At 44.8% G+C, this 27,481-nt stretch overlaps 1 protein-coding gene across 3 annotated transcripts in view; it reads left to right on the top strand.

Moving 5' to 3' along the window:
* sh3pxd2b (SH3 and PX domains 2B) overlaps positions 1 to 27,481 on the top strand; it is a 306,057-nt gene that overhangs the window by 271,115 nt on the left and 7,461 nt on the right. For all 3 annotated transcript variants that reach the window (XM_041193213.1, XM_041193214.1, XM_041193212.1), the window contains 5 exons: positions 455 to 568; positions 5,444 to 5,561; positions 18,976 to 19,208; positions 23,590 to 23,639; positions 26,490 to 26,615. In XM_041193213.1, coding sequence (XP_041049147.1) covers positions 455 to 568; positions 5,444 to 5,561; positions 18,976 to 19,208; positions 23,590 to 23,639; positions 26,490 to 26,615 — 641 coding nt within the window. The remainder of the gene's footprint in view (positions 1 to 454; positions 569 to 5,443; positions 5,562 to 18,975; positions 19,209 to 23,589; positions 23,640 to 26,489; positions 26,616 to 27,481) is intronic.

The raw sequence follows: 27,481 nt of genomic DNA, 5'->3' as shown, positions 1-27,481 counted from the left end.
CAGCCATGATCTAATTTTTAAACCAATCGATGAAGTGGGCAAGTAACTTGCTCATCACCAAAAACATGTGTCTTGAGCCACACTTACTTGCCTCAAGTTAATTTTAGTCTTCACTGTGAGCAGCTATTTCATGGAAGCATCACTTAGAGGAAAAAGCTAACCGCCTCCAAAATGCCTCAATTCAAATAACCACTGCCCCAACCCCGGAAAGAGAGTTATTGCCTACATCATTGGAGGAAATCTTTAGATCTGGATAATTCTGCCCACCTGACCAACTAAAGAAGCAAGTATAGAGTTGGGAAATCTGCGAATGGGAAGAAATGAAACATTAAGCAGCACTGGAATATTAAGGCTTTGAGGAAATCATCAGCTGGAACAGTAATGACACCAAATGCATTAAGCAGTTATTAAAGAGATTGATGTATTTGGTGATTTGAAGTTCTTGTGCTTCCAGGATGGTGGTTTGTGAGCACAGCTGATGAGCAGGGTTGGGTCCCTGCCACGTGTCTGGAGGCCCAGGATGGAGCTCAGGATGACCTTTCAATTGTTAGTGCCAAGCCAGGGGAAGGTAAGCAGCCAAAACTAACAAGGAGTTTTATTCAGATAATACTTGTTGTGTTACAACTTAAAAGGCTTATTTTTAGCTTTCTTTTGGAACTGAATAAACATATTAGTTATTTTTAAAGCTGCAATATTATGAAATTACCACTATGCATGAGCATATCTTTTATGCTAAAAACAAAAAACGCTCTTAAACCAAACTAAAGTTGCTAAAAATTCAGAAATCTACGATATATAAAAGTAATTTAAAACATTTTCTGTCAATTTGGAACACAATTTCTTTGAGTATTTGGAAATTTGCCACTGGCATAAGGGCAGAAGTTTGTTTTCACCCAGGTTTGAATTTAATCAAAAAGTGTCAACCTTAACTCAATTAAAGTGCTTATGCTTCTGGATCAGAGGATCATGGCTTCAAGGTTCACTCTGGGACTTGAGCATTTAATGTAGGTTGACATTTCAGTGCAGTATTGGATGTGTTGCATTGTTGGAGGTGTCATCTTTTCCATAAGAAGACCTCCCATCTATCCTCTCAGATGGATATAAAAGATCCCGTGGCACGATTTGAAGAAAGGCAAAGGAATTCTTCCAGGGTTCTGGTTAACACTTATCCCTCAATTAATATTGCTTTAAAAAAAACATTATCTAGTCAGTCATTGACTTCATTTCTGTTTATGAGACTTTACTGTGCACAAATTGGCTGCTGTGCTTCCCACATCACAACAGCAACAACACCTAAAAGCACTACTAGATTGTAAGATAAGACTTGACACCCTGAGGTCCTGAAAGATTATATATAATTTAATTTATTTCTGTCATTAATTCCCCCTCTTCTCAGGTTTGTTACAGGAGTGGTAAAAATCACAGCTAAGCTCAGGGGAGGAGTTTAGGTAACAGACTGACTGTTCTTTCTTTGTAGATATATACTGACAGATTGCAACACATTTACAAGTCAATCACAAGTAGCATGTGTTTTTGCACTTCTTAAAATGTGTATTTTTAAATGTGCACTCATGAATATTCCATGATGGAAATGAGAATGGGTTGGTGGTGTGAGGGGGGCAGAGGGTGGGGGTGGGCCTGAGGAAGGTGAGGGCTTCATGCAGAAGATTGGCTGAACAATGCAACATTTTTAAACAGGAGGCATGTTGATGTTCCTGAACCAGAAACCAAGAATTGTGTCTCTGTTCATGGTCCCTACAATGTCAATGAGACAACTTGCCTAGCATCCCTTTTTATTTGAATAGGATTTCAGTTATTTACTTGTCAATCTTCTGGACATGAGGAGTCCAAGTATGGTCTTCAGGGAGGGGCGAGATTAGTAGTTAGGGAATACTTGGACCAGTGTGTCCAGATAGAATTGAATCCTTATTTTAAATTTGTATATTCTGCCCCTGTTTTTATATGCAGTCTCAATTCCTATTTGACATTTATGCTGGATAATGTCAGTAAAACATATTACACTGAAACTGATGGTGCTTTCAGTTAGTAGCTAAAGATCATTTAACAAAATAAAAAGCAAAGATTTTAGTGAGATTTAACATAATCACTCCATAACAGGTTCTTTTAATTCCTGATATTTTGCTTTTAAGTTTTATCAATTTCTCCAGAGACTTGAGAATTGGTTATTTTTGCTAGGAACAATTAACCACTTTAAAAGAATAAGGAACTTTTCTGTACCTTAATGTTTGACAGTTGTAACAACAGGTATTGTTTTATTTGTCTTGGCCACTGTGTATTTAGATATCATCCTGTCTCCATTTAGTTTGTCATTTTAATGTGATTTTAAATATGTATTTTTTGAAAAAATACATCCATAGCAGAGATTTGTTCACGAGTAATATAATGTGATTTAATATATATCAGGTATTTCCTCCTCATCTTGCAAGTATGATTCTATTAATCAATAGTAAATTGTTTTGAAAACCCATTCTAATATTTTAAGAACACAGTTTTATCACAGTGATGTTATGAACCATTAATGAGCTTTTTGTACTCTGTGATCACTTCCTACTTCCCAACATGCTGTCAGTCACTAAGACATTCTGGTCTCTGCCAAGACATGTGGGCCGTCGACGGACTTTAGGAGACTTGTACATCAGTGTTTGGGGCCAAGGTGGATGGAGACAAGTGCTTGCTGTTACAGTAGTCTGTGTTGCTGCTTGCTGTATTTATGTGCTGTATGTGTGTCTTGTTTACATGTTTAGCATGAACATGTTTAGCAGAATTTGCTCTTCTAGTGTAATTTTATATTTATATAAGCAACGTAACCCCAGTTAGAGTCTGGGGTTAAAGTTAACTTTGTCTACTTTACTATATTCATAGCCTTCTGAACCCATTATCCTCTAGCTCCAAGTGTGCAATTTAATTTATAGTGGGGTTTTCCATAAGACCGTTCTTAGCTGTAACCTAAGCCTAACAATGTCATGATACCTCCCCAACAGGTATTGGAAAGCCATTTTGTAGCTTTCTAATCTGTGTATGCAAATAAGGCCTAATGCAATATCCTCTTAATATGCTCTCACAAGCTCATAAATTAAGGTGAAGAATGCCCTTCACTTATTTTAGATCTTACTCTTCCAGAATATCAAATCTACCCTCTTTCCATTCTAGTATCTAGTGTTGCTTAAATAATTCAGTTGGCCTTGACTGATGTTCATGACATCCTATTCTAGCTTTTAATCACCATCTTCCAGGTGTACTTCCTAAATTTGCCTTTCATAATCCTGAATCTGTGCCTTTTTGTTCTGCTGTGTTAATATACCATAGAGTATTGTTTCAAGCTTACTTTCCTATACTCCATTTACTGTCTTATTTACCTGTGAGTCACTTTGAAATATCTCTTTTGAGGCCCCAGATTTATTGAGTAGTTCCTTATAGTTCTTCCCTCTGATTATTGGGAGTAACCTCCTCATTCTCCTGTGCATGCTCTAAGGCTTGGGTGTGATGTTTCAGCACGACTATGGGGAATTTGAACTCAACTTATTTGGCCTAGCCAGCATTCTAGTTACCTTCATTATTGCTACTTCACATTGGGGGACATGACAAGTGACAGCTCTACTAATGCCACGCATTAGTGTCACCCATGCATCCCTCAATAAGTTCTGTTCTACTCATGGAGTATGTGATTCCTATTGTATTTCCAAAATATAAAGAAGCTTGGATTTGTGTACATTGAAATTCATTTATCACCAGCTACCTTAGGGGCAAATCACCTTGAAGGTCTCTTTGTATTTTCTTTGTTGCCTCCTTTTAGTCTACAGTCCTGTCCTAGCTTGGTGTCATCAACTTTGCATGCTTCCAACCCTCGAAGAAACAAGGGTCACTGGAACCTCTTATGTTAAGGCTTTGCTTCCACAAGACTAAGTGAGAATTCTAGTGCAAAATGAGACCTACCATATCCAGGGTCTAGCCTAATTTCTAACTCATGCAGGTATTGTTTCCCCAGAGCAACTACGGGAGTGAAAGGGCCACAAATTTTTGGTCATTTAATAAATAGCTTTTGATAAGTAGCTTTTGATAAGCTACATTGCTATTTTTAAATTTGAGATGGATGCCTCTAATACCAGATCTTTATAATACATCAAGACTTTTCCCTACAATCATTCAATAGACTAGTCAATTATATTGTCCTAGCCTTTTCTAATTCCAGGCACACTGATGTAGTCAGAATAAAGACATAATTCATTGCATCCATTCTTTGACATAGAGAAAAGCAATAACCATATTTTGTACTGTTGTGAGAAAGCATACGAACATAAGAATTAGGAGCAGGAGTAGGCCACTCAGTTCCTCAAGCCTGCTTTGCCTTTCAGTAAGATCACGGCTGACCTGAATGAGCATGAAAATTATAGATGCCCCTTAAATTTAATAAATGTTTTTTGCCCTTGTGCTATAAAGTAAAGGCGGTCTTGTTGCACATTGGCAGTGTCCATACTTCTGGGCCAGAAGCTTTGGGTTCAAGTTCTACTTCAGGACTTGATGGCCACGGAACGTGTGTTCATAATGTAACCAAACATCCTTCCAATACACTTGGTGGCAGGCAGTAATAACAGGAGAATGTTCTGGTCAGCCATACTGCAGAAGGCAACAGTAAACCACAGCAATACTTTGCTGTGCATAATCATAGACCAGTCCAATGGAAGTCCATTGTCACCAATGCCCTGTAAGGGAATGGTACCTAAAGGAGAATGAGGTATAAAGTACATATTGTGACTTACATTGCATGACCTCTGAGTCCTAATCATTATGTCAGGCCAGATTCAGAACCAGCATTGAATGAGTCAAAGAACTAAGCTAGTTAAATAACACTTCAGTTCAAGGTTCTATCTCATAATGGGAATAGTCTGTTTCTTCACTGTTGCCAAAAATCCCTAAGTGCTCTGGCAAAAGTGAAATGCTGACATTACTTCCTGTACAGAATTGTCCAGAATTGCTTTCATTAATGCATGAATAGCTTATATCAGGGGGCTGAGGCACAATGATTACTAATTTTTCTGATGAAATTTACCACAACATCTGGATATTGGAAATTTAATTAAAAACTTGCATGGTGTTCATATTTCCTGCAGTCAGAATGCAATCGTCATCTTGACCATTTGGTTTCTCCTATGCACCCATTTTTTTTTCTCCCCTGCTGCAGCATGAAATGTTAATTTTTTAGAAAATGCCCTGAATCAATACGAATATGTTTTATTGGAACACTGTAAAATTCTACGTTGATGAAGTTGTTGGCCCTACGCATTGAGCTTTTTATGTGAACTCATTTCACAGAGCTTCAAACATCATTATTCATCATGCTTTGGTTTTGCAAAGCTCCATAAATGCTGGTCTCCTGTATGACCTGTGCTTTTTGATGTAAATGTAATATTAATTTGTTTTTCAGAAGAGAATTTTATTGTCATTTATCCGTACTCAGCAAGAGATAATGATGAGATTGATTTGGAAAGGGGTGCAGTGGTGGAGGTTATACAGAAGAACCTGGAAGGCTGGTGGAAAATCAGGTAATTCAAATACTCGAATACATTCCTTAGTTTTAGTATGGCATGAGGGAAGTTTGTGGCATAGGGCTTTATGACTATGGCTTGTCCTTACTTCATTATATCTGGGTAAATGGCTCTATGCAATTTTAAGTTATAAATTGAGCTTATTTTATTCAATGTTATTTTCATATCAGCCCCAATTTGTGTGAATGGCAAAAAATTGGCTGAACTGGCAGCAGGAGAACCCTCCCCACTAAGTTGAATCTTTTGCTGCCATATGAAAAGCTTGGCCAGAAACTGAGCTTGTAAAATAGTTGGCTGGGGGTTGGGGTTGGGGGGGTTGGGGTAGGGGGGTGGAGGACATAAAGCCCAATGGGATGCCAACTCTTAAAGGGCTTCAGCTTAACTTTAATAAGAAACGCTGATGATGGCAGAACAATGCATTAATTGCTTACAAAGTCACAGTAGAGATATGTGGAAAACACTGCTCCTATTAATGCTGTGGAGTTAAGAAGTGCTGCTGCGGGAGGAGCACTAAAAGAAAGTCAGCCCTGTTTGGAGCTGCAGACTACTGTCTGCCATAGATGCCCTCTTCGGTTTAGTGGTGTCAGTTATTCCAGGTCACGGGTCTGAGTATTTTTCCTCTTAAGGGGAGTTGACTCACATGATCCAACATCTACCTGTGAGATAACATGACTTGGGGATATAACAATAGTACCCCCTTCTGATCTGACTCAGATATTTCTGCCTTTCTTTTGCATGTATATCACTTCAGTCTCTCCAAAAGCAGACACTATCTGTAGTGTCTTGCACTTGGAGGGGGCCTTGTCACCTGGTGACAGCTTTGCACCTTGTCTAGCTGATGCCTCCTTTTCAGAGGGAAATTATTGATGGTTTGGTGCCTTCAAACACCAGGTACATTACTTACTTGATACTTGTGGGTACTGCAGACAACCTGCTGTGCAGATGTCCCCTAGGTGGCTTTGAAAAATCCCAGTAGATCGATTTTTGTGATAGTCTCCATTTCTGTGGAACAGAGTCACCTGTTCCAGTTATCATTTCTGTAGCAGATGCTCAAATTCTATGACAGCCTCTTATGTGAAATCCAGGTGGCAAAACAGATCTCCTCTGACGTTCCAAGGTACATTTGGAGGGGGCTATCCACATGGATCCCAGGGCGCATCTCATGTGCAGCATATAAATCATGTAACCCATTCAAAACCAACAATGGAATACCCAATTTCAAAACATTGATAAAGCTTAAATGGCAGAAGCAACCAAGAACAGTAAAATAACTTTAACGAGTAGTTGAAACACTAAAGGTGAAGCTGGATAAGTACATGAAGGAAAAGGGAATGGAACTGTACGCTGATAGGATTAGATGAAGTAGAGTGGAAGGAGGTTCATTTGGAGCATAAATGCCAGCATAGATCAGTTGGGCCTAATATCCTGTTTCTGTGCTGTACACTTAATGAAAACACAGTCGGTGGGATTTTCCGCACCTACCTGCCGCCGCGATCTTCCAGTCCTGCCGCAAGTCAATGGACGTCTGGCTGGGGCGCCGCCTCACCCACGGTGGGTCCCGCCCACGAGAGGGAAGGAAATTCCCAACCAATGTGTTGATCTGACCTCCCACCTTATCCCCACCCCTCTCTGCCCACACAAAATGCTGACAAAATGTATCCAGGGAGATTTTTTCAAAAAAGCAAACACTTTTTGCTTATAATTTATATTGTCATCTCCTTTTAAGAAAACTACAGGCCAGGTCCCACAATTTCCTATGCTATGAGTGGATCTTCACCTAAAGTCATGAGATTTGGCACAGGACCAGTGGTACAGAATTATTCCATTTCAGTCAGGCTTGTACATGCCCGTTTCTTACTGTGATTTTTTTTGCCCTCCAAACTGACTGTGGGAAAATGTGACATGCTACAAATCAGGTATGCAATTTTACTGCACCTACCCATCACGAGTGAGCACCCGTGCCAATGTGGTGCATGAACAAAATACTGTTAATACAGTATTAGCAGGCTAACAGGCATTCTTGTATTTAAATGGTTAAACTCTAGCCAGATAAATATAGAGAGTTATGATGCATGTTTCCTTCTACAAAAACTACCATCTTAGTCAACATTTTGTTACTTGAAGTGGTTTAGCCTCCTGGTACCACTTCCTTTTTCCGGCGTCTTTTCCAGAATAGAGCTTATTATCGTATACTGAGCAAATAATGAGCATGTGGATAATGAGTCATTGCAGTTAGGACTAGCAGATGTAAGGAAAAAAATGACTTGAGGTCCTGCAATTACTGATTTTTTTTCAGTTCTTGTGCATATTTATATAAAATCATATAAAGGTGACAAGGTAGGAGTGTGGTAATCAATGGGAACTCCAGATTAAGTCATGGTGGCAAAACCTGTCATTTTATGTAATACCAAATAAAACAAGACTCCAGATCAGAGTTCCCTCTAAGCCACGTGGCTGTGTGTGTACAACAATCAGGACTGTGCTGCACAGGGAGCATTCAGGCCACACATAAGCGTATGCCTGGCAATCTTAAAGGGACATGTTGTGCATCAAATAGTTCAGTGAAGTGAAATTAGAGGAAATGTAATTCCAGGAGCCAAAAATTCACTTGTGGCCAAAAATAGGTGAGCAGGGGATGGGGAGCGCGCTGCTACCTCACTACATGAGGCTGGATTACAAAGGGGCAATGGTTATGAGGACATTGGTTATAAGATTGGCAAGACTGTTGGTATGCCGGGGAGTGGGAACAGATGGTTCAGATGGAATGATCTAGTGTGATTTGTTCTGAGAGCTCTGGTAGCAGGGGAAACTAATTGATATTGCCCCTCTACCATACAAGGAGGCCTTCCATGCCTTCCAATTCTGCTGACCAGGGCCCCCCTCCTGGACTTCTCCAATCTGCTCAACCATGGGCAAAATTTTCCGTTTGACGTGCAGACATGAGGGGCCTCCTCCACCCGCCCCCCACCCCCGCACATCCACACGTAAAATGATTCGCGGTGACATCGGGCGAGCGTCTCAACCTCGCCGCGCGCCATCACAATATTTCACTGGGCGGGCGTGCAATGAAGTCTGACATGCACCTGCCATTAATTAAGAGGCCAGTTAAGGCCCTTTAGTTCTCAATCGATGCCAATTTTTTGGTGCCCGTGTGATCTTCAGGTCGGCGCACAGGTGCAACGGGCGAGGTGGGTAAGAGAGTTTTCTATTAACTTTATCCACAGGCGGAATAAGAGGGCTCAGTGGGGTCGGGAATCTGCTCTGTGTAGTATTTATTGGAGAAATTTTTTTAAACTTGCCTGTGTGATCCGCAGCAGTTCAGAACCCATCCCAGCAGCTTTTTCTGGACTCTTAACTTTCAGGTCAGCACTTGGCAGTCAGGAATCGTTTGCTGGCCAATAGCTTTCAGACCCTTAGCCTGGGTATGGGATCTGATCTGTCCACTGGAGGAAGCTCCTCTGAGGAGGAAGGGAGGGCTGGAAGGAGGAGGGGCCAGGAGTGCACATTCAGCCTCCAGTGGAGCCACCTGTGGGAGTACAGGCGCAGGCACAAGGGGCGTAGGACCAAGAGGTAGTCCAAGGTGGAAGGGGCCGCAGAAGATGCCACTATCCTGCTGCCAGGGTATACAGGCGGCGAAGCAGCTACCTCAATATGACTGAGGTGCAGTGCCGAAGGAGGCTCCGACTGTCAAGGGAGACAGTGAACTACATCTATCAGATGATTGGGCCTGAGATCTCCCCTAACTGTGTGGGTGGATACCCCATGCCAGTGGCTCTAAAGGTCACAGCTGCCCTCAACTTCTAAGCCTCTGGCTCGTTCCAGTGGGTGTTCTTTGTGATATCTCCCAATCAGTTATCCATGGTTGTGTCAAGCAGATTACAGACACTCTGTTCAGACCGGCATTGACCTCCATCCACTTCTGCTGTGACCAGGCAAGTCAGGCACAGCGAGCCAGAGGGTTTGCGGCCATTGCTGGCTCCCCCCGTGTCCAGGGTGCAATAGACTGTACTCATGTGGCCATCAAGATGCCAGCAGGTGAGTCCAGTGCCTTCGTCAACAGGAAGGGCTTCCACTCCATGAACGTGCAGATTGTGTGTGATCACAGGATGCAGATTCTACAAGTCTGTGCAAGGTACCCAGGCAACTCCCACAACACCTACATCCACAGACTCTCCCAGTTACCTGGGCTCTTCAGTGCTCCAGCTCGGCTGGATGGATGGCTGCTGGGAGAGAAGGCCTATTCCCTCAGAGGTTGGCTCATGACGCCTCTCCGCCTTCCAAGAACAGAAGCTGAGCAGCGCTACAATAGGTGCCACGCCTCCACAGTGCTGTGGTGGAGAGAGCCATCGGTCTTCTCAAGATGCGCTTCTGATGCCTGGACCACTCAGGGGGTGCACTCCAATAGCCCTCAGATCGTGTCTCGGTGATCGTGGCTACACGCTGCACCCTCCACAATCTTGCGCTGGAAAGGGGGGACACTGTGGACGATGAAGACGTCGACACATTGGCTGCGGCTGCACACGATAAGTCCAGCAGTGAGTCCGAGGATGAGCACGCACAGGGAAATGCTGAGAGGGTAGACGCTGACCCGAGCACACTCCAGGGAGGCAGGGACACCCAGGAGGATTTAATCCAATGAACTTTCAGCTAGCATACCACAGATGGATCACCAGGACCAGCCTGGGCTGGCGCCTTGATACTCGACACCTAAGTGCAAAATCTATCAGGTCATCAGCAGGAACTAAGGGCCTTGTACATAAAGTTGAATGTCCAAAGAAACTCTCATGAAACTTCTCTTAAACATACACATGCAGAAGAAATGAGCCACCCCCAGCCATGGTCACACATCTGGCATTTAATGTGTGAATCAGAAATTCTCACAATTATTAAACACAAGTGTAAACAATCAAAAATAAATCATAAGGAGCTAATCTTGGGCCAATACAAAAGCACCAGTGATAAACCCGTGATGTGCCTAAGGTGCCTTATGTTTTCATTTCTGGGTGCTACGTATTGGTGCTGCCCCCTCGCTTGGAGTGGCATCTGAGACAGCCTGCTGACTCTGCTGTCCTGTTAGCCTTGATGACCTTGGCAGTTGTCCTCTGGCCTGTGGAGCCTGTGCTGGCCCCGCCTGGGAGGGTCTGTCATCTCCTCAGTCATCACAGACTCACTGGGTGATACGGTCACTGGGAGAGGGACGGAGGAGCTGGTGCCCTTATATGGAGCACCCTGAGAGGTGTCCGCAGAGACACCAGGCAGCTGCTGCGCCGATGTGAGGTCGCTTCGGACCTCCCTGCTCACTGTGGATGGATGGGCAACAAGCTGGGAAGCTTGATGTGCACACCATCCCCCCACACTGGCACTGACCAGCTGAGTTCATTGTCGATGTGAAGGCTTGCTGGTCAGAACGCATCCCCAGGAAGCACTGGCAGATCTCCTGGAGTAGTCTCTCCACGAGAGAGTCGCCAGTCTCTCCGTGGAGGATGTTTGGTGCTCGGACATGTGGCTCATTGCTTCGGCGAGTGTCCGCGTAGACTCCACAGAGCCAAGCCAAGCATAGCCTCCTGTATCACATCCAGATGCTCCCGCACACCCGGCCACATTTCCTGCAGCTGCTGCATTGCGGACGACTCCAGAGGCACATCATCAGGCACTGACTGAGCATGTGCCTGGTCCCCTGCAGTCCTCTGACTGCTGGCGCCATGAGCACTCTCTGTCTCTGTCAGCTCCTCCAGCAACTGTGAAGTGCCCTCACCACTGTGCCCCGGGACTTGAGCTGATGTTCGAATTCCCACTGAGGTGTTAATATCTGTGCTGGTGCCTGCCTCGCAGAAATGGTGTGACGCTGGTGAGACTTCAAGTCCTTCAGGAATGCGAGGGGGCATCTGCTGCTCCTCCTCCCAGCCCTGCTGTGATGATGCTGAAAGGAAGAACAAGGACAGTGGATCCGTTAGCGTGCACACACTGGCAAACGTCATCCCTGTCTCCCCAGCTCATTATACGCTCAACCTTCCAGAACCAATTGATACAGAAATTGTTGGGGTGGTAAATAGTGAGGAGGATACCCTTAGATTACGGGAGGGTATAGACAGGCTGGCCAGATGGGCTGATCAGTGGCAAATGGAATTTAATGCGGATAAGTGTGAGGTGATGCACTTGGGCAGGACAAACAAGGCATGGGAATACATGATGAACGATAGGGCCCTGGGAACTAACAAGGATTAGAGGGACCTTGGTGTGCATGTCCACTGGTCCCTTAAGGTAGCAGGACAGGTAGATAAGGTGGTTAAGAAGACATATGGGATAATTGCCTTTATTAGCCGAGGCATAGCATTTAAGAGTAGGGAGGTTATGCTGGATCTGTATAAAATGCTGGTTAGGCCACAGCTAGAGTATTGCGTGCAGTTCTGGAGTCCACGTTGTGGGACGGACGTGATTATACTGGAGAGAGTGCAGAGGAGGTTTACCAGGATGTTGCTTGGGCTGGAGAGTTTTAGTTATGAGGAGAGATTGGATAGACTGGGGTTATTTTCTCTGGAGCAGAGGAGATTGAGGGGGGACATGATTGAGGTGCATAAAATTATGAGGGGAATAGATAGGGTAGACAGGAAGGAACTTTTCCCCTTGGTGGAGGGATCAGTAATTAGGGGGCATAGATTTAAGGTAAGGGGCAGGAGGTTTAGAGGGGATGTGGGGAAGAATTTTTTCACCCAGAGGGTGGGGGAATCTGGAATTCACTGCCTGAAAGGGTGGTAGAGGCAGAAACCCTCATAAGAATTAAGAAGTATTTGGATGTGCACTTACGATGCCATGGCATACAAGGCTATGGGCCTAGTGCTGGAAAATGGGATTAGAATAGTTAGGTACTTGTTTGACTGGTGCAGACTTGATGGGCCTTCTTTCTGTGCAGCATACCTCTCTGACTGTATGACTCTATGACCCAGCAATGAGCAATGTTGCAACAATAACTAATTTAACAATCTTCAGTGCTTTGACTGTTGGGAGGAAAATGCAGATCTCACTGTTGGTCTTAAATACCTGGCCATGCCACTCCAGCCTCACTGATACCAGTAGACCTGGGTGCATGGTGTCTCTCCAGCTTAAGGGCCTCCTGATCGAACCGGGTTAATATGCAGAGCTGTGCCTGGCTGCCTCCAGTCCTCGCATGCTCGGACGTGTTATCAGCTGCCTTCTCCTGAAAAAGAGAGAAGACCATTCATTAGGGCAAATTGCACGTGGACTCTGCACGCGCACACCACACCCCAACCAGAGTGGGGCATATCAGGCCTCCAGCGCCTCCTGTCCCCACTACTGCTGATCACTCAGATCAAGATGCTAGGCCTGCTGCCCACCTCCCGAATGCATGGACACATGCTACATCACATTAGGAACCACACAGCATTACTTCCCATAGCAAGGAGGCGCAACCACCTGCAGCATAGAGGGCAGCAGATGTTTCTTTGTCACGACACCTTGAGGCTCCCCTTCCACCATCTCATCACCCTGAATAGGACATGTCCTGGGGTTCTGAGTATGCGCCTAGCTGCAGCTCCTCCAGGTTGCCCCAAACTAGTCATGTGTGACTAAAAACAACACATGGTGCAGGGGAGAACTCATCTCCTAATGATCCACTCAGGCTGACCTCAGCATGGGCACTACCTGCTTGGCCACCCAGCAAAGGAAAAATGCCCTAAATGATGCAATGCAGTCATGATAGTAAAACTTGTGGGGGCGAGGGGTGGGGTTGGGGGGTGTTGGGGTTGCTCAGAAGGTAAGGCTACCTGCTGGGTTAAATTCCCAATGCCAACATGGTATTCATCCTGCCATAGCGCAACAAATCATTGAAGTGCTTGCGACACTGGATCCAGGTGCGCTGCACCACGTCGCAGGAGCTCACCACCTCCGCCACCTCCTCCCAGGCATATTTGGTCAAATGGTGGAGGGGCCTCCTCCTCCCATCCTGGGGGGACCAATACCTCTTGCCATGCTGGCACCTCCCTGAGGAGGGCAGCAAGGCATTCATCAGAAAAACCAGGGACGCTTTGGCCCTCCCCTGGCCCACCCTGCAGCCTTCCCTGCTTCTCTGGCCTACCCTCCAGCCTGGCCTTCTCCTCTGGCCTACCCTCCAGCCTGGCCTGCTCCTCTGGCCTACCCTCCAGCCTTCCCTGTTCCTCTGGCCTGCCCTCCAGCCTGGCCTGCTCCTCTGGCCTACCCTCCAGCCTGGCCTGCTCCTCTGGCCTACCCTCCAGCCTGGCCTTCTCCTCCGGCCCACCCTCCAGCCTGGCCTGCTCCTCTGGCCTTCCATCCAGCCTGGCCTGCACACCCGAACCCCTCCGGTGCAGCCTAGCACTGGCCATTGTGAGCAGCCTACAGGAGGCTGCCAGGCCTTCTTTTAAACAGACTGCTGGGTCGCCATTGGACCCGGTGGTCTGTGCACACCCACTGCCGCCCGCACACTCCCGCTATCCACGGGAGTCGGCAAATACGCTGCGCTGGCCTTAATTGGCCCGTCCGTGTAAAATGGTGGATTGGACCTGATCGTGGGTGACGATCGGGTGCACCCCTGCCCACTCCCGCTCCCACTCTACCCCCCCCCCCCCGCCAACCACCACCACCACCACCCTGCCCCCCCAGCCCAAACGGAAAATCCTGGCCCATGTGCCAGAATTGTTTCAATGCTTCTCCTACATCGGCATTTTCTCAGCGCACGCACACACTGATTGCCCCCAAATGTTTAAAAAATATTTGAAGGAACAGCAAAACAAAAGTAGTAAGGAAACAGGTTAAATTTCACACCGTTTATTGAATAAAGATGACACACACCATAAATGGGAATCTTATGCATTAAGATACCAAAATGATTTGGACTAGAGAGAAAAGAGAAATAGATGTGCAACAGCACCACCTATATTCCTATCTGGGGTAAATTGTAAGAGTATTCTTATAGATGTTCTCTCATTCTAATGTGCATGAGCAATTAAATCAGAAATGTAGGATTGCAGATTGCTCTGTTGCCACTTTTGCCCCATATATAGAATCCAAAATAATTGTGATCATAGCGATTCTCAAATCTTATTCTCTGAATTTGCTACATATTGCAGAACTTTTCTTGAGAATTAATGGCCCTGAAATTGATGGGGAAAATATTGGCAAGTTCATGGTGCTAACAGTTAGTGGCAGATTACAGTGAGGACCTCTTTATTGAAGGGGAGACATCTAGACACTGTTCCTTGCTGAAGTTCAGCTAGAAGAATTGCTCCCTCAACACTTCTGCTGCGAGCCCTCATCCCCTCCCCTTCCTCCCTCTTCCAGCAGCGTCCCCTTCCTGCTGTTGCTGCTGCTCTCCCTGGCATGCTGTAGGCTAAGGGTTGCAAATTACTATCCCATGTATGGGAGCAAGTGATTCCTGCAAAATTCTTGAAGTCAGTACAAAGATCCTCACATACCACACCACCCTAGACTTCAGTGGTTTTAAACAACTCCAGACACTCCAAAAACCTCTACAGTTACAGTAGGAGTGAATAGAAATCCATCAGCAAATACTTTATAAGTAGTTGATAATCCTTTCGAATAGCATTGGCTGGAGGGATCTTTCTTGTTGCTGAGTGCATGTTCAGCTGTGCCAGGTTGAAAAGAAATAAGGCATTGAGGTCCAAAAGGCAGCACTGATTGACATCATGATCGATCTAATTGACATATCTCTGGTCAACACTCCCTGCGTGTGAGCTTACACCCTCACCAAAATGGTGTCTTGATATGCATCACAAATGCCATTTTGGATGCAAAATGGCACCCATAATGCCAAAATAACAGACATTGTGCACCCAAATTTTGGCCCCTGTCTTTAACAAAGTTGATATTAGAGTTTCCTCCTTTTGATGCATTTCACCAGAGGAAGGGCTGTATTTCTACACTATTCAGCTAAATATTCTGATAGCGATATCACAATACCTGGTGAGTAATAGAGATAGGAACATAGGACTTAAGAGCAGGAGTAGGCTATTCAGCCCTTCAAACTTGCTCTGCCATTCAATAAGACTATGGCTGATCTGGTTGTGTCTCGACTCCACTTTTCTGTCTGCCCCTCACAACTCTTGACTCCCTTGTCTATCAAAAATTTGTCTAACTCTGCCTTGAAAAAATTCAGTGACCCAGCCTCTATTGATTTCTGGGGAAGAGAGTTGCACATACTAATGACCCTTTGAGAGAGAAAATTTCTCCTCATCTCTGTCTTAAATGGTACACCCCTTATTCTTAAACTGTGTCCCCTATTTCTAGTCTTTCCCACAAGTGGAAACATCCTTCTGGTATCTGCCCTATCAAGTCCCCTCAGAATCTTAAATGTTTCAATAGGATCGTCTCTCATTCTTCTAAACTCCAGTGTTTGTAGGCCCAAACTATCCAATCTTTTTTCATAAGATAAGCCCTTCATCCCAGGAATGAGTCGAGTGAACTTTCTTTGAACTGCTTCGAACACAATTATGTCTTTAATAATTATAACAATTATAACTGTTCCCAGCTCCCATCTAAGGGAAGTGTGGTTTTGGGGCAAAATTGAGAGGCTACTTTACAAAAAATAAAATCTTGAAATATGTCAGTGTTTTATGATAAATTTTGTTAATGTCTTAAAATTACACTTGAGTCACCCAGCAGATGTTATCACATTGCATTAGTCGAATGTGTTTGACGCAGGCACACCAGATTCTGAAGGTTTCCTATTTAATCAATGAACTGTCTTTCTTTATATTACAGGATATGATTAATTTGTTGAAATAGACGTTATGTAATATCCTCCTGATGTAACCAGTTGAGGAAGGATTAACATCCGTTTGGTATCACACAGTTATAAAAAAAAATCCTAGTTCTGATCCTTATGATAGGGTTCCTCAGAGACTTTCAATGAGGAACTGTCATCTTTTGCATGAAGTCCCTTTGCAGCAGTGACGATTGACATGGTTCGAACTATAGATGGTTCTCAGTAGTAGCTTTTTCATTGGTCTTAAAGGGGTGCTTGTACTTTCGGTTCCTGTCATACATTCTCATGCATTTAGCAGCAATCCCAATGGAAACTATCAACAGAAACTTGTTGTACCCCGTAAGATGTACTGGAGGACCCCTTAAATGCCCCCGCGCACTGACTACACAGGATTTGCCCAGGAAGTTTCAACTTCCGTTGGGCAATTACCCTGTGTCCGGAACCCTCCAAACCTCTGGTTTAAAGTCAGAGACTTCGGATGGTTCCAACTCACTTACAGAATAGTTACCCAAAAAAGTTAGAAGGATTAAAATCAGTTCTGACACACGGGTATCTATACCACTGGCACTGCCCGACTACACCCAGCCCCAATTATCCACCCATGCCCTGATACTCCCAACGCCACTACTCTCCCACTTCTGACCACCCCGCACCCCCCACTACCATCCCTGACCCCACAAACCCACCCTACTCCCATTCCCCCCACCCCCCCTTACCTCTCAACTGCTCTAGCCCCCAACCTTGACCACCCCATACTGCCACTACCCCCATCCCCAACCCCATCAACCCATCCTACCCTCCCACCCACCCACTAACCCTTCAACTACCCCGATCCCCCAACGACGATACACCTTATCCCCCTGTCTCATCCACTTACCTTCTCTCACAGGCTTGTCAAAATGGCGTTTAAACAAAGGGACATTTAAAACTTACCAGAATATGGCAGCTAGTGCTGTAATGAGGGGCATGGCTTATCCTCCCCCGATGCTCTTACAGTACGAGGAAAGGACTCCAGGAGCAGATATGCTCCACGTTTCTCAGTAAGCCTGGTTCAGAAGTCCAGGCACAAAATATAGAGCTCCATTCTAAGGTAGGAAAATAGGAACTGAGTGGCAAACAAATGGTGATCGCCACTCCTCAGAAGATTCAGCTCATACTTTCACTAATGTTTTACCTATTCTGCAATATTAGTTGAATGTCAGCAATTTGCTAAGATAGTTGGGAGGTCAAGAGAATTTTGTGTTGGGCCCTTTAATCCTATGTTTGATTTAATTGGTTACTTGCCATCAAATGCAACTGAAATTTAACTATGCACTATTTTGCTACATTTTCATTTGGATGTTTTTGACATTTTGTATAGGCCTAAAGAACTAAGTCCTAGTGCCAGCACCCTGTATCTTGTAATAAATATGTGATAAGTGGTTTCAGTATTGTGTCATTTTTGCATCCCTATCTATTGGCCATGATATTGGCAGGGAGGGAGCAGGGAGCAATGTTGTGGGGTAGGTGGGGGGAGGGGTAATTTCCTGGGAGATTGGAGGTCTTACCAAATGTAATGGCAGGACCTCATTACCATTTTTTTTTAACTCACCTTCATCCCAACTACCGATCAGAGACTAGATTGGTGAACAACCGGGAAAGATCCCCTGGGGTGTTGGGGGGTGGGGTGGGTGCAGTGGTCAGACTGGCAAATGGAAGGGAGGGGGGACCGGGAGGGTTTGAGGGTTTGGATTGGGTAGTGGTTTGTCCAACAAATCATGGCAAAAGATTTGCTTGATACACTGAGAGAAGCAGCAATCCTCCTTCTCCTGGCCCACAAGGAGTGCCGTAAAAAGTACCTGCTAGATCCAGCTGCGCCCAGCTTCCTTTAGCTGAAGGGTTTCCTGAACTTCAGGAAACTCATGCAGGAGGTATTAAATTCAGATTGCTGCACAAATATCAGGGATGCAGTCTCATTTAGATAGAACTACTCACCTGACCTTCCAGAGTGGGTTCTTCAGGCATTCTTAAAGCTGTCACTGTTAAAACAGACACAGATGTGTTCGTGCCAGGTTCGGGGTTAGTTTTCACAAATTTCACTATTTAACCCCTTTTCACCTGCACCCCCACCGCCCCCCCCACCCCCTTTCCACACCTTGTCGTGGGGAGTGGATAGTTTCAGGTTCTCCTGATTGTGCCATGGAATAGGATGAGATTCCTTCATGAGATTCCCATTTAATGCATGCAATCTCAACCACAAATTTGGAGAAACAGTTCTTCCCAGTCACCTGTTCAGTTACAGACCTGAGAGCAGGTAACATGTATGTCCTTTCAGTCACAAATGGATGAGATAGAAACATATGTAAGTCAAAATATCAGAAAAAAATCTAATAGCATGACTTCCTATTTGGTTTAAGAGGTTTTCTCTCTAATGGGGGAGTTGGGGGAAAGACATGGCGACGTTGTTCTCTCAGAGAGCTGAAAGGGTTCTTGATTATGTTTGCCATTAGAAAGCAGCTACTTTAAATTCATCACGTGTTCTAATTTATTTATTATTGGTCTCTGTTTTAAATTAAATACAGGTTGATAGAACCAATTTTGAGAGTTCAGGTACAGCAATGTCACATTGACCAGGAGAGTTCATTTCAGAAAATGCTTATTTTTTTTCTTAAACAGATATCAAAATCGGGAGGGGTGGGCCCCTGCCTCTTACTTGAAAAAGGCTACCAGTGATCTCTTGGGTCAGAAAATAATTTCAGGGCAATCTATCCATTCAAGTGCAATGGACCTTGATGGAATTGGAAAACATTCAGCCTCCACTAAAGAGATCAGAGAGAAGACATCATTATTTGACCAGAAAGATGAAAAAATCGAGATCCGAGGGGCAGCATGTGCTGATGCGAAAGGCAGTAAGTATGTGCTTGGAACTGTGCAGCCACATAGAGTGTCTTCATTAAGTGTGACAAGAAACAGATGGCAGTCGCTTGTTGGAGCTATAGGAGTTCTCACTTCAGATATTCTACTTTTCATCCATTCATGGGATATGGGCATCGCTGGCTAGGCCAGCATTTATTGCACATCCCTAATTGCCCTTGCGAAGGTGCTGGTGAGATGCCTTCTTGAATTGCTGCAGTCCATGTTGGGTAGGTACACCCACAGCGCTATTAGGGAGGGAGTTCCAGGATTTTGACCCAGTGACAGTGAAGGAACAACGATATATTTCCAAGTCAGGATGGTGTATGGCTTGGAGGGGAACTTCCAGGTGGTGGTATTCCCATGTTTCTGCTGCCCTCATCCATGAAGATGGTAGTGGTCATAGGTTTCGAAGGTGCTGTCTAAGGAGGCTTGGTGGGTTTCTGCAGTGCATCTTGTAGATGGCACACACTGCTGCCTCTGAGAGTTGGTGGTGGAGAGAGTGAATGTTTGTGAATGGGGTGTCAATAAAGTGGGCTGCTTTGCCCTAGATGATGTCAAGCTTCTTGAGTGTTGTTGGAGCTGCACTCATCCAGGCAAGTGGAGGGTTTTTCATCAAACTCCTGACTTGTGCTTTGTAGATGGTGGACAGGCTTTGGGGAATCAGGAAGTGAGGTATTCATTGCAGGATTCCTAGCCTCTGACCTGCTCTTGTAGCCACAGCATTTACATGGCTGGTCCAGTTCAGTTTCTGGTCAATGGTAACCCCCAGGTTGTTGATAGTAGAAGATGGTCAAGGCGTGATGGTTAGGTTCTCTCTTGTTGGAGATGTTCATTGCCTGATACTTGTGTGGCGCAAATGTTACTTGCAATTTGTCAGCTGAAGCCTAGATATTGTCCAGGTCTTGCTGCATTTGGACATGCACTGCTTCAGTATCTGAGGAGTCGCGAATGGCGCTGAACAGTATGTAATCATCAGTGAACATCCCGCTTCTGACCTTATGGAAGGAAGGTCATTGGCGAAGCAGCTGAGGATGGTTTCCCCAAGGACACTACCCTGAGGAACTCTTGCATTGATGTCCTGAAACTGAGATGATTGACCTCCAACAACCACAACCGTCTTCCTTTGTGCTAAGTATGACTCCAACCAGCAGTGGGTTTTCCCCCTGATTCCCATTGACTTCCGTTTTGCTAGGGCTCCTTGATGCCACACTCGGTCAAATGCTGCCTTGATGTCAAGGATAGACACTGTCACCTCACCTCTGGAGTTCAACTCTTGTGTCCACGTTTGAACCAAGGCTGTAATGAGGTCAGGAGCGGAGTGGCCCTCGCGGAACCCAAAATGAGCATCAGTGAGCAGGTTATTGCTAAGCAGGTGCCGCTTGATAACACTGTTGATTAACCCTTCCATCACTCTACTGATGATAGAGAGTAGTCTGATGGGGACAGTAAATGGCCGAGTTGGATTTGTCCTGCATTTTGTGTTAAGGACATACCTGGCCAATTTCCCTCATTGCCAGGTAGATGGTAGTGTTGCAGTTGTACTGGGACAGCTTGGTTAGGGGCACAGCAAGTTTTGGAGCACAGGTCTTCAGTACTATTGTCAGAATATTGTCAGGGCCCATAGCCTTTGCAGTATCCAGTGCCTTCAGCCGTTTCTTGATATCATGTGGAGTGAATCAAATTGCCTAAAGACTGGCATCTGTGATGCTGGTGACTTCCGGGGGAGACTAAGATGGATCACCCACTCAGCACTTCCGGCTGAAGTTTGTTGTAAATACTTAAGCCTTATCTTTTGTCCTGGGCTCCCCAATCATTGAGGATGGGGATATTTGTGGACCATCCTCCTCCAGTGAGCTGTTTAATTGTCCACCACTATTCAGGACTGGATGTGGCAGGACTGCAGAGCTTAGGTCTGATCTGTTGGTTGTGGGATCACTTAGCTCTGTTTACTCCGTCTACAGGGGGAGGGATGGTGTAGTGGTTTTGTCACTGGACTAGTAATCCAGAGACCCAGGGTAATGCTTGGGGGACCTGAGTTTGAATCCCGCCACAGCAGGCAATTCGATTCACTCCACATGATATCAAGAAACAGCTGAAGGCACTGAATACTGCAAAGGCTATGGGCCCAGACAATATTCTGGAATGCAATACAAATCTGGATTTAAAAAGTCTAATGGTAACCATTGCCGATTGTAAAAACTCATCTGGTTCACTAGTGGCCTTTAGGGAAGGATACCTGCTGTCCTTACCTGGTCTGGCCCAACATGTGACTCCAGACCCACAGCAATGTGGTTGACTCTTAAATGCCTCTGAACAAGGGCATTTAGGAATGGGCAATAAATGCTGGCCTAACAGGCGATGCCCACATCCCAGGAATGAATAAAAAAGAAAAAAAAAACTTGCTGCTTACACTGTTTGGCTTATCCTGTGTTGTAGTTTCATCATGTTTAGGTGTGCCTGGTGCTGCCCTCCTGCACTCTTCATTCAACCAGGGTTGATCCCCTGGCTTTGTGGTAATGTTAGAGTGGGGATATGCCAGGCCATGAGGTTACAGATTGTGGTTGAGCACAATTCTGCTGCTGATGACCCACAGTGCCTCGTGGATTCCCAGTCTTGAGTTGCTAGATCTGTTCGAAATCTATCCCATTTAGCACAGTGATAGTGCCACACAACATGATGGAGGGTATCCTTAGTGTGAAGGTGAAGGCGGGACTTTGTCACCATGTGCCACAAATCCAGGTAACAGCTATATCCTTTAGGATTCAACCAACTCAGTCAGTAGTGGTACTACCGAGCCACTCTTGCTGATGGACATTGAAGTTCCTCACCCAGAGTACATTCTGCCATTCTGCACACTTGCCACCCTCAGTGCTTCCTCCAAGTGTTCAACATGGAAGAGCACTGATTCATCAACTGCGGGGTTTTGGCAGGAGGCAGGGGTGCTGTGGGTGGTGGCGGTGAGGTGGCATGAGGTTTCCTGCTGAGACTTCATGGGGTGCGCAATCAATGCTGAGGACTCCCAGAGCATCTCCCTCCTGACTATATACCGTGCTGCTTCCTCTATGGTTCTGTCCTACAAGTGGGACAGGACATACCCAGGGATGACGATGGTGTCTGGGACATTATCTGTGAGGTATGATTCCATGCAGATGACTATGTCAGGCTGTTGCTTGAGTAGTCTCTGAGGCAGCTCTCCCAATTTTGGCACCAGCCACCTGCTGTTAGTAAGGAGGACTTTGCAGGGTTGACTGGGCTGAGTTTGCCATTGTCATTCCCAGTGTCCGGTTTTATTTCTTTTAGAAAAAAAAGTCAACCACATTGCTGTGGGTTTGGAGTCACATGTAGGCCAGACCAGGTAAGGACTGCAGATTTCTTTGCCTTTTCCTTACAATTTTTTTTGTGGTCACCATTAGCCTCTTAATTCCAGGGTGGGATTCGAACTCGGGTCCCCATCATCCTGGATTACTGGTCCAGTGACAATACCACCACACCAGCACCTCCCCTCATTCTGTTTCAGAATATTGCTAATGATGAAACAGATCACAGGAATGATTAATAGCTGCGACTCGTCTATCTAGTTAATGTTGCTCCTTGAAAAGGTAAAGCAAAAGTTGAGTCCCTTCCTGTATGACCCAACACTTCTAGAATAGGTGAAAATTGAGCAGGGGGTTGTACGTGGAGGTGGAGCCTGGGGGAATGAACGACAACAAGGTGATGTCCTGTGTTCCATTCCTAACTCCTTTGATGGTGAAATTTATTAAATTATGTTTTCATGGCTATGAACCTGAGATGTCAAGTTCCAAGAGCTGGCAGAAATGTCATTTTTATTGCAAACTTAAAAGTATTCCATAATAAGCAATAATTTCCATGGGACCCTCTGGATACTTTTAAAATATGGCTTCACACTGATGTGGAGCTACACTGCACCCACTGTTAATTTGACATTCCCCACTGGAAATGGTCTTATAATTGCTGAATTCAATGTGCCCTGGAGTTAAATTAGGTTCCCTCTCTTGAGTTGCACTGCAATTTCACATCACCACAGGATCTGTGGATCTGTGAATCCAACTTGTCTGCTTTCATTTCAGTTTTTTACTAGTTGCCTCAACCAACCTCCAAGAATTATTATCTTCAGGCACTTTTTTGCTTTTACTAGTTTCTGATTGAAATTTTCAAATTTTATGTCAGTCACATCTAGAGGCCAAAGGCTCATTCATGTTGTGTTTAACTTTTTTCAGAGTGTGAGATGTGTTAAGTATAGCATTTAACTTGAAAATGAAAATGCCTGTTCGCCCATTAACTATATTGAAAATTGGAAGAGGTCTTGGCTATCTTTACAACAAAAGTTAATTACATTTCTTTTAAACAATACAGAGTTACCAAACATGAGACAGAGGCCACCCCCACGAAGAGATCTTACTGTGGTGAGTATCAGCACGTTAATTTGTGTTCATGTAGAGGCTTTAACACAAAAATGTCCCAAATCACATCACAAAAGAGGAAACAGGCATAGCAGGAAGGGAGAAATTAGGGCTGGTGACCAAAAGCTTAGTTAAAATTACATTTTAAAAGTACTTAGTTGCAAGTACTTTGATCAATGGTGGAGGGTGCAGACAAAGCCACAGAGCTAAAGACCTGAATTTTCGGCTCGGCGAGTGGGAGTGGAGACGGGAAACTGATGCGGGATGATTTAAATGATTTAGTGCATTTAAACCTTCAGGAAGGCGGGTGGACAGCGAAATCAGCTGTCCACCCGCCAACCTGTCAATGGCCAATTAAGGCCATTGACAGGCTAATTAAGATTGTTAAAGACCCTGCCCGTCCAACCTTAAGGCTGGCGGGCAGGCCAGGAGCCCCAGCGGGCTTCTGATAATACATGAAACCTCATCCACTAGCTGGATGGGGTTTCGTGTCGGATTTAAAAATCTTTAGTAAAGTTTCTGTGATATTTATTAACATGTCCCATCTCGTGTGACATTGTCACATGAGGGGAACATGTTAATAATTTTAATATTTTTCTATGTTTGGAGTTTTTTTACCTGTTAGTAATCTCCCTAAGACAGCACTTGGTCTCAAGGAGCAGTGCGCGCTTTCGTCGCATGCGTGAAAGAGCGCACTTTGACAGATGGAGAATCCCCCCCCCCCGCACACAGGAAGCGCATAGTGCTTTCTGTCGGGCAGGCTGCTGGGCAGGCCTTTATTGGCCCACCCACTCAAAATGGTGGCGGGCCCCGTTTCGGTAGCGGAGTTCAGCTGCCCACCCATCGCCAAGCTGGTGGAGCCCGCCCGCCCACCAAGGACAAAATTCTGCCCATAAAATGATGCGCGGTGACGTCGGGCGGGCATCCCGACGTCACCACCCGTCATTTAGATTTTCACTCAGCTACGTGCCCGCCGAACTGTCAAAGGCTGATTAAGACCATTTAAAAAGCAATTAAAGTAATAAACTGAGCTGCCTGTCCAACCTTAAGGTTGGCGGGCAGGCGAAGAGTCCAGGCGGCCTTCGCATTTTTCATGGAACCTAATCCACAGGCGGAATGAGGTTTCATAAAGGGTTTTTAAATTTAAGAAGTTTTTCCATTCTTGTTCATCGACATGTTCCAGCTCATGTGACACTGTCACATGAGGGTACATGTCCTAAAATTTTTTATTTTCTTTATTTAAATTTTTGAAACTTAAACTAATCTCCCTAAGACGCCGCTGTGCCTCAGGGAGATTTCTGCGCTCTTTTGCCCGCATGTGCAAAAGAACGCAGGCCCCAACTCAGGGAATCCCCCTCCGCTCGCACAGGGAGCGCGCAGCGCTTCCGGGCACACGTCATGCTGGGCGGGGGCTGCTCACCGATACGTAAAATGACGCGGGGTGACGTTGGGCATGCATCCCGATGTCACTGTGCATCATTCCGATTTTCAGTTCGGTGGGCGCACACCAGAGTTGGCTGCGCACCCTCCAAACTGTCAAAGGCCTGTTAAGGCCATTTAAAAACTAATTAAACCACTTAACGTAGCTGCCCGTCCAACCCTAAGGTTGGTGGGCAGGCGAAGAACCCAGGCGGCCTTTGCATTTTTCATGTAACCTCATCCACGGGCGGGATGAGGTTTCATGAATGATTTATAAGTGAAATAAAGATTTTCATTAAAAGTTATAGACATGTCCCAGCTCATGTGACATTTTCACATAAAGGAACATGTCCTAAATGTTTTTTTTTTAATTTAAATTTTTGACCATCAAACTGATCTCCCTGAGGCAGCTCTGTGCCTCAGCGAAAGAACGCAGGCCCCGAATCAGCCTACTCCCCCTGCCCGCACAGGGAGTGCTCAGCACTTCTGGGTGCGCGTCATGCTGGGTGGACCTTAATTGACCCACCCATTAAAATGGCGACGCACAGCTGATCGCGAGCGGCGATCAGCTGCACGCCTGCCCCAGCCCAACCCCCAAGACAGGGAGAAAATTCTCCTCTATGAAACCAACAGCGGACAGTAGTCAGTACTATCCATTCATGTCATGGAACAGAACATCATGCTTTACTTTATTTGGTCTTAAAAGTTTTAAAAATAACTACAACACAGTCTTTGTTGCAGAATGTTGTTATATCATTTTGAGGATTTTATACCTGCTGTATTATCCTTCTTCTCAAAAGCTCCTGCTTCTCATGGCTCAACTGGAAGTTTTTTTTTATAATGACTTTTGTTCAAGGTAATGTAGGTTACTGAAGAATTCTGAGTGGGACATGTCTCAGGCTTGCCTTTTTCATTGCTGACTAGTTTCTAAGGGGTCCTTTACTAGGCGTGGTCCTCCCTATTTTAACATTCAAAGCACCAAAGCTCTGTTTTAGGTATTTCCCCAGGATCCCTAATAAATATGCTTCATGCATTAAACAATGGAACCAATGCCTGTCTAGATTGGGCTGGGGCTATGCCATTGCTAAATTATTATCTTTAGCACTCATTTTATGCCTGGGAAAATAGATACTTGTTTCTACCCCCCATCTCTGGTTGCAATAAAACAGCTTGACTACAGGCTTGCAATTAATGACTAATTTGATACTCTATTGTTTCTATATTTTTCATGGCTTTACATTTTTTGAAAGGCTTCAAGTGACTTAAAATATGTATAGTTACCAATAATAACTTCTTAAAAAATATCTTTTAATTGTTCACTAACACACTAGCTTTCCTTATGTGGGAGATTATCAATTATTCATAAAACATGAATGTCAGTGCACTTATGTGTGCTAGGTAAATGATTTCAGCTTTAACTAACTTTATAAACAGCCACGTGGATTGAACCTTCCCAAACCACCAACTCCTCCTGAAGTAGAAGAAGAGTTTTACACCATAGCTGCTTTCCAGACGACCATTCCCGATGGCATCAGTTTTCAGGCAGGACAGAAAGTTGAGGTAAGCAAATGAAAATGCCGTGTACATATAGGATATAATATATATAAATATAAGTAATGTAAATGTCATTGTGAGCTCATTCTGATGTGATGGTCAAGAAGCGTTTTGCTGGGTAAGTGTGTCCATTTCTTTTTTGGGATGCAAAGTTCAAATCCAGCACAGAGTAATGGCAGAAACTTTCCTGAGCCTTTTGGGAATTCAGTCTGGGCATTCTCAAGCCAGTTCCAAATATACGCAGGCCTAATACCTAATACCTATAATTAACAATAAAACAGGGGTTAAATTTACTGAGGGCTTCTCCTGTTCCACCTAACTTTGGCAAAAGTCCAGGGTATTCCACTGAAGTTATGATGTTGGAATGGAAATGTCCCCGAGGAAGTCCTCCCCAGTTACACGATAGCTTGGGAAATGGAAAAAAAAGTAAAGAGCTAAAGAAGATTTACTCTCTATCTAATTATTTAACCTGATCTGGATCACCTACTGCTCATGCTGGCTGTCAGAAATAACTATAATTCCATTAACCAGACAAATGCTTAGGTGCATGAATGTAAGAAATAGAAGCAGGAGTAGGCCATTCGATCCTTCGAGCCTGCTCCTCTATTCAATAAAATCATAGCTGATCTGATCTTGGCCTCAACTCTGCTTTCCTGCCTACCCCCAATAACCTTTGACTCCCTTTCAGAACAAAAATCTGATTAACTCAGCCTCGAATATATTTAATGATCCAGCCTCCAGTGCTGTTAGGGGTAGAGTGCTCCAAAATTGATGATCCTCTAGATAAATTCCTTCTCATCTCCATCTTAAATGAGAGACCCCTTATGGTGAAAATGTGGCCCCTAGTTCTAGATTATACTGAAGGGAAACAG

The sequence above is a fragment of the Carcharodon carcharias genome, chromosome 8 (genome assembly GCF_017639515.1).
Source record: "Carcharodon carcharias isolate sCarCar2 chromosome 8, sCarCar2.pri, whole genome shotgun sequence".
NCBI classification, from domain to species: domain Eukaryota; kingdom Metazoa; phylum Chordata; class Chondrichthyes; order Lamniformes; family Lamnidae; genus Carcharodon; species Carcharodon carcharias.
This window is presented reverse-complemented; position numbering and strand designations above follow the sequence as displayed.